Below are 7500 nucleotides of genomic sequence, written 5' to 3' on the forward strand. Positions count from 1 at the left end.
AAGGTGGTATGAAAGGCAAATGTGTGTGTGTGTGTGTGGTGGTGGTGGTGGTGGGGATAAGTGCACGTCAGGGTCTGTCCCGCATTGTCCCTCCGAAGCATACTCCTTGTCCCACCTTGGACTTATTAGCAGGTGGTCACCCTAATGCAAGCCCATATGAGGGGTGCTTTTGCATTACATTACATAGCATTTCGCAGATGCTTCATAGTAACCAAAGCAACTTATGAATGAGGACATAATCATAGCCAACATCACTAGCAGATACAAGTGCACAGGAAGTGCAGATGCAAAGAAGGGTTAGTATTTCATTTTTATTTGAATTTGAATTTGAATTTGAATTGATTTTTTTTTTTAATTGAAGTGAAGTACACACACTCACATAATGTCGAGAGTCTGGCCTGGGGAAAGGGCAGCTGAAGCATTAGTGTAGTAGATAGTCACGAAAGAGGAGAGTCTTAACTTGCTAACACCTTGTACATCTCATGGAATTATGGGCATGGAAGCCCCCGCCTCTCCCTCCCTCCCCTCTTCCTTATGTTAATTAAATGTGAGATGGAAATCTTTATGTCGCATGCTGTTATCCTTTGTGCATACCTGTATGAAATTCGAAAATTGCATAAAGTGTGGGGATAGGTGCGAACAAAAAGAAGACCTTTAGAGTCAATCCTTCTGCACTTGAAAATGGAACGTGTCATGCTTGAGGGAGACGTTTATTTTTTCTTTGTACAATCAACATCAAAGGGAAGAGACGGGAAGTTGAATAAGATGCTGTATAGAAGAGTAGGATTTAGTTTTAAGACATTCCTTTTCTTGTCGAAACAGGATTTCATTTAGGATGACATTTCCTTTATTGCCGAATCCTCTTTCTCCTCTGTCTATCCCCCCATATCTCTCTGTCTCTCTGTCTCTCTCTTTCTCTGTCTCTCTCTCTCTCTCGGTGTCTGTCTCTTTGTCTCTCTATGTGGGTGTGTGTGTGTGTGTGTACATGTGCATAGCTGTTTGTGTGATAATAACTTATTCAATCTGATATCACACACACACACACACACACACACACACACACACACACACACACACACACACACACACACACACACACACACACACACACACACGCGCACGCGCGCGCGCACACACACACACACACATTAATGTGTTAAGTTTTACACCTCAGAAAGACTCGAGTGCTGTTGCTTAATCTACTCTGAAATCTCTTGCCCGAGGGAGTTACTAAAAGGTCATTCCAGCCAAGTCACGAAAGGTCAATCCAACATCCATGCAGTAGCACCACCTGAAAAACAAAACAGCAACAGCAGCAACATCGACAATAACAACAACAACAATGACATGGCAAAAATAGCCATAAAACACCGTTGCACAAATGAATGAATACCAACGTTTTGAAAATCATTTAAAAGAAGTTATTTCTGCACTATTAGCACACTTATGTAATACTAACATTACTATACGTTTTTTTTTGTTTGCTATTATAATCGTTTTTCGACGGGGGGCGGGGTCACCGCAGAAGGGGCGTTGCCTGGAGCGCAACTCATTGTAGGACCGCCACTGTCTTACAGTAGTAGCTAGCCACATATTTTCTCCTGTCCCATGCCCATATTTCCATGAGATGTCCACGGTGTTAATGTGTGGGGGATCAATAGAGATCAATACAGACCTTGCAAGGACCTTGGATGGGGCAGTCAAGGAAACGTGGATCCAAATCAGCCACTGCTACTGTAATATACTAGCCAGGCACCGCCCTCCCAGGGACGCAACACCTTCAACGTTGCTTTTAGTCAGGCCAGGAGCAATACGCATTGCGTTTCTGAGCTCCCGACAAATCGGGAACTCCAGTAGCAAACCAAGTGAGGCGGGTCAACCATGCCGTTTGGGAAACGTTAAATGTTATGCTCTTGGTCAGACCAAGTCTCGAAGAGATTTGAAAGTCGATGATAATCAGGCTAGTAATATACTGGATCAGTAGGCCCACAGTTTCAGGCCCACAGTTTGAAGTGTACAATTATTTCTGTCTGCCTTTTCTCTCTGTATCTCTATCTCCATCAGCGTCCACACAGTTGCAGCCTCCTCCTCCCCACTGCAGGCCCACACCCATTTGCACTCATCTTGAATTTACTAGACACTTTGGTTAAAAAGCGTCTGCCAAATGCAGTGTGATGCAATGTAATGTAATGCTATCCAAACATACTGTTGTGAGTGTCTCAATAGCCCTCACGTCTAGTTTTGCTACCTGTCCCAGTTTAATCTGATTGTCTTGGTTTGAGGGGAAAATATACTTCCCTTGGACCCTGAATGAAGGGTGCAGTAGTTGCTAAAAGAAAGGGGCTCAATAAGGTTGCTGAAACATCAAGATCTTTTGTTAGATAGAGGTGACAACCCTACTCACCTGCTGATTTCAGGTGTGAATTTACATCTTGCTTTCCTTCCTTGTTCTGATTTAAACCATTTCTCTGTCTCTCGTTATCCATCTCCGTAATCAGCATCCACGCGATTCCAGCCTCCTCCGCCCCGCGACAGGCCCACACCCAACCCCACCCGTGTCAGACGTCCCGGCCCACGCCCTCGACCCGCGCCCAGGCCAATCCGACCCAACAAGTGTGGCACGCGGCACCAGAAGCGTGTTCCGCGGGGCCGGATCCTGGGGGGCACCTCGTCGCTGCCCGGGTCGCACCCCTGGATGGCAGCCATCTACATCGGGGAGGAGTTCTGCGCCGGCACCCTGGTGCACGCCTGCTGGGTGGTGTCGGCCGCACACTGCTTCTTCCGCAAGTATGTACCACTTCTGAAATAAGTACTGATGTATAGTATGTACTTGTCCACAGCTTCTGTATGTACACCCATATATTGCACATGAATGGAGCTGCTGGTGCATGCCTGCTAGGTAGTGTCGTCCTTACCGCAGAAATACGTACACCTACCGCGACAAGAGCGAGGCGAGCGACGGAAGTAATTGACTTTGCATTGAGTCGCGCGACAAAAGCGATTCTGGAGACTAGAGCGATTTGCGCGACGAGCGCGACAGTTTGAAGTTGAAATCCTTTCAACTTTCTATGACGCGGTTCGGCGACAAGCCTTGACAGCCAATGACTGTATAGAGGTCAGTGACCACAGCCAATGGGAATGCTTGAATGCTTTGCCTTCTGCCTGTGCGGACATACTCTAGTCTCCTCAATCGCTCGTATCGCTTGCTACTGCACTCTGTCGCTTGAATCGCATCACGCCTGGTTTATTCGCGCGGTTACAGCTGCTTCTTCCGCAAGTACGTACTACTTCTGAAATATTACATGACATTACATTACAATTCACTACATTATATTACACTTAGCTGATGCTTTTATCCAAAGCGACTTACAGCTATCACAGGGTATTGGTTCTAGTCCCTGGAGCAATGCAGGGTGCCATTAGGTGCCTTGCTCGGCTCAATAGTACTTCAGCCAAGGGGGGAGGAAGGGATTGTTAAGGGTGTGGATTTAACCTGTAACCCTGTGATCTAGTCCTACTCGATAATTATTACTGCCTTCACCTCAAATACTGTATACACTTGGATACTGCTTCTGTTGGAGAACCCAGTAATAGGTGTACATATTTGTACATACTCAAACAATATTTCTGCATTATTATGTGATGGTATCCTAGTTTATTTTACAAGTGTGTGCAAGTTTGTACATTCCTGCCCCAAAGTAATCAGTTGAGTATTGCTACGTATGTACTGCTTCTGCTACAAACACATGCATGCAGATGCACACACACACACACACACACACACACACACACACACACACACACACACACACACACACACACACACACACACACACACACACACACACACACACACACACACACACACACACACACACACACACACACACACACACACACAATCATTATTCGTCTCACTTGCAATCTGTCCTCAGTCCATGTGTCTGTGAGTCTTTCAAAACTTCCTAAATCATGTCCAGATTGTGTGTGTGTGTGTGTGTGTGTGTGTGTCTGTGTCTGTGTCTGTGTCTGTAGGTGTGTATGTGTGTGTGTGTGTGTGTGTGTGTGTGTGTCTGTGTCTGTGTCTGTGTCTGTGTCTGTGTCTGTGTCTGTAGGTGTGTATGTGTGTGTGTGTGTGCTTGCCGGCGTGCGCGCCTGATTTTGCACAAGCCTGCATGCGTGGGTAAATGCGTGTGCGTGTGTGTTTTTGATAATGAGTTCGGCAGTACTGTAGTATCTGCAGTAGATCACTCTCAACTCAGTGCAACATCACTCAGCTCCTTGCTGTCCATATTGAACTGTTTTGTCCAGGAATGTAATGCATCTGCAGCAGAGAGGAGTGCACTAGATCAGGCCAACACGGCTGGACTGGTAATCTGGCATACAGGGCATTTTCCCGGTGGGCCGACAGTCCTCAGGGGCCGATGCTGTTGTTTTTTGTTTGTTTGTTTGTTTGTTTGTTTCAAATTTTCCCTTAGAGACCAGCCCACAATTTAGATGGGGCGGCTCATGCGTCCTTAATATGCTACAGTGGACTGAGGCCATCATAACTGTACTGTAGTGCGTAGGGATGCACCGATACCACTTTTTTGAAAACCGATACAAGTACGAGTACATTAATGTGTGTACTTGCCAATACCGAGTACCGATACCAATACCTTTTACCACCAAAATACAATGAAAATAAATGCATGGCCTTGTTTTTTTCCACCTGTGATATTTGTATTGTCCATTTCCATGCTGATTTCAAGTCCATAGAACATGACAAGATTTTGCATTGTTTTGAGTAAGAGTAGTACTCATAGCTGGTATCGGCAAGTGCTTGACGAGTACGAGTACGAGTATAATGAGCAGTATCAGGAGCCGATACCGATGCATCCCTAGTGCGGGGGTGGGGGTGAGGGGCTGGCTCTTTGTATTTGTTTAATTACATTATATTTGGTTACTACAATGCTGATTTTTGCTTTCGATTTTAATATCAAAGTAATTAAGCATCAAACTAAAAAGAAGTCTAAGGTAGTTAATCAGGCGGCCAATGCTTTTTTTTCATTTCAAATATTCCCTTACAGCCCGGCCCACAATTCAGATGGGGCAGCCAGATACATCCATAGTATACTGTATGCTACAGTGGACTGAGGCCATCATGATTGTAGTGCGGGGGTGGGGGTAAGGGGCTGGTCTATGCCAACAATGCCCGAACCGGTTTGTGGTCCCAGGCCAGCCCTGGATCTGGCCTAAACGTTTGTCAGAATGAGTGAGCACCAGCTTGATCTGTGTAATGTCTGCATTTTTGCTGATTGTTGAACAACGTTAAATAAACAGTCAATTTTCTCCATTTTCTTCTCACTATCTCTGTATCCGTCTCTCTCTTCCTGTCTTTCTCCCTCTCTCCATCTCCATCTCCACCTCTCTCTCTATCTCTCTATCTCTCTTTCTCTCTCTCTCTCTCTCTCTCTCTCTCTGTCCTCCCTCTCTCTCTCTGCCTGCCTTTCTCTGTTTCCAGTCCAATGGAGTCCACTATAAGAGTGGTTCTTGGTCAGCAGATCTTCAATGACACGGGTCCCGATACCAGGACCTACGGTGTGGAAAAGTACATCTTCCCTCCCAAGTACAGCCAGTTCCACCCTACCGAACATGATATAGGTATGGATACAATCTGTACATGCACGCATACACACACGCATTAACAAATGCATGTACACGCACGCATGCACGAATGCACACACGGGCACACGCACACGCACACGCACACGCACATGCACACACACACACACACACACACACACACACACACACACACACACACACACACACACACACACACACACACACACACGGGCACACACACACACACACACACACACACACACACACACACACACACACACACACACAACCACACACACACCCACACACACACACACACAACACACACACACACCTGTGCAGTCAGTCTCAGGCTGTGGTTTGTCCACCTGCCTGAGCGCTGTGCAAACGGAACCAAGGGGCTCATTCATTATGTGTACCCAGACCTCCTGTCCCAGGCCCCCCGTCTCTGCGGGAACAGTTGTGCGTCTCTCCGGCACAGCTGTGGCTCTCCCCATATGGCGGAAAGGGGATCTGTAATCCACCCACTCGTACCCACTTTCACCATGGCAGGGCTGCACAATATATTCAAAAATGTATCAAAATCGCGATATCAAGATGGGCAATATGCGTATCGCAAAAATGACTTAAATATCGATAACAAGCAAACATTTTCAGTGCTTTCCGATCACTAGCTGAATGCGCGAGAAGCCCATTTAGTGACAAGAAAAACACTTGGCTATATTTCTATAGATCATTATCGAGGTATTGCATGCTGCTATCGCATATCGACTTTTTTTTCTGATATCGTGCAGCCCTACCATGGTTGTCATCTGTCTGTGTGCCCCTGCCAACTGGACACACATTCCTCATACAGACCCCACACACGACAACACTAGCGGTAGTACTTTCTCTTGCAGTTTATGTTTAGTGTATCTACATGCATCAACCAGTGTTGGGAGTAACACATTACAAAAGTAATTATTTACTGTAATGTATTATGCTTTTCTGTGATGCAGTAATGTAAGGCATTACAGGGGGAAAAGCTGTAATACTAGTTGCAATGCTAGTAATGTAAGTTACAGTATATTTTTATTGTAGCTTGAACTTTAATGGTGTTCAGTGTGGTGACAGAAAGAAGTTACACCCGAAACTTCTACTTTTTAGTCTCCATGCTGCCGAAACACCTGAATGGGTGAACTGTAAATTGCCAGATTCATGTTTCATGAATCATTCACATTCATGCGAGAGTAACAAAAGCAATGCGAAAGTAGTGTTATGCCTTACATTTTTTAAATATGGTAATATTGTAATGTAGGTGATTACTTTGAAAAGACAGTAACATGTAATCATTAATGTATTACAGTTTTTGAGTACACTGGTTACACTTTGGTTACACTGTCCATACCTTACCCTAACCCTATCTCTGATCATAACCCTAAGGTACAACGACAGTAAAAAGAATACCGCACTCCCCAGGTAAAATTGACCATCTCCCTGCAGTCCCAAGTCTTAAATAAGTGTGCAAAACGCTTCCATTCACTTACTCAAGTCTTGGAACTACGGTGAGACACTCAATCAATTGTACCTGGGAGTGGCGCATCTCTTTAAGTGTAACTTTACTAACGTAGTTTTTATTGGGATCGGATGGGATATCTAACCTGGGAAATCCCATGCTGCTTTGCACGATTGCTCTGAAAGATAGCATGGGTGCTCCTCCAAAAAGAGCTAGGGAGCCAATCAGAGACCGGGGAAGGGTGGAAAGGTGATGATGCGTACTATACGTGACAAACTTGTTGGAATACAACTGACACGATTGACTATGGACCATGCCTATCACAAGTGATACATTTTTAACGCTCAATAAATGGGTTGCACAATAAGCGTGTGCCTGTATGTGTGTATTTAGTAAAA

At 45.3% G+C, this 7500-nt stretch overlaps 1 protein-coding gene across 1 annotated transcript in view; it reads left to right on the forward strand.

Annotated features, from left to right (window-relative positions):
* Nucleotides 1-7500, forward strand: part of LOC134437328 (hepatocyte growth factor activator-like) — a 45791-nt gene that overhangs the window by 37324 nt on the left and 967 nt on the right. The window contains exons 10-11 of the mRNA XM_063186820.1: nucleotides 2499-2787; nucleotides 5504-5643. Coding sequence (XP_063042890.1) covers nucleotides 2499-2787; nucleotides 5504-5643 — 429 coding nt within the window. The remainder of the gene's footprint in view (nucleotides 1-2498; nucleotides 2788-5503; nucleotides 5644-7500) is intronic.

Source organism: Engraulis encrasicolus, chromosome 21 (genome assembly GCF_034702125.1).
Source record: "Engraulis encrasicolus isolate BLACKSEA-1 chromosome 21, IST_EnEncr_1.0, whole genome shotgun sequence".
Taxonomy (NCBI): domain Eukaryota; kingdom Metazoa; phylum Chordata; class Actinopteri; order Clupeiformes; family Engraulidae; genus Engraulis; species Engraulis encrasicolus.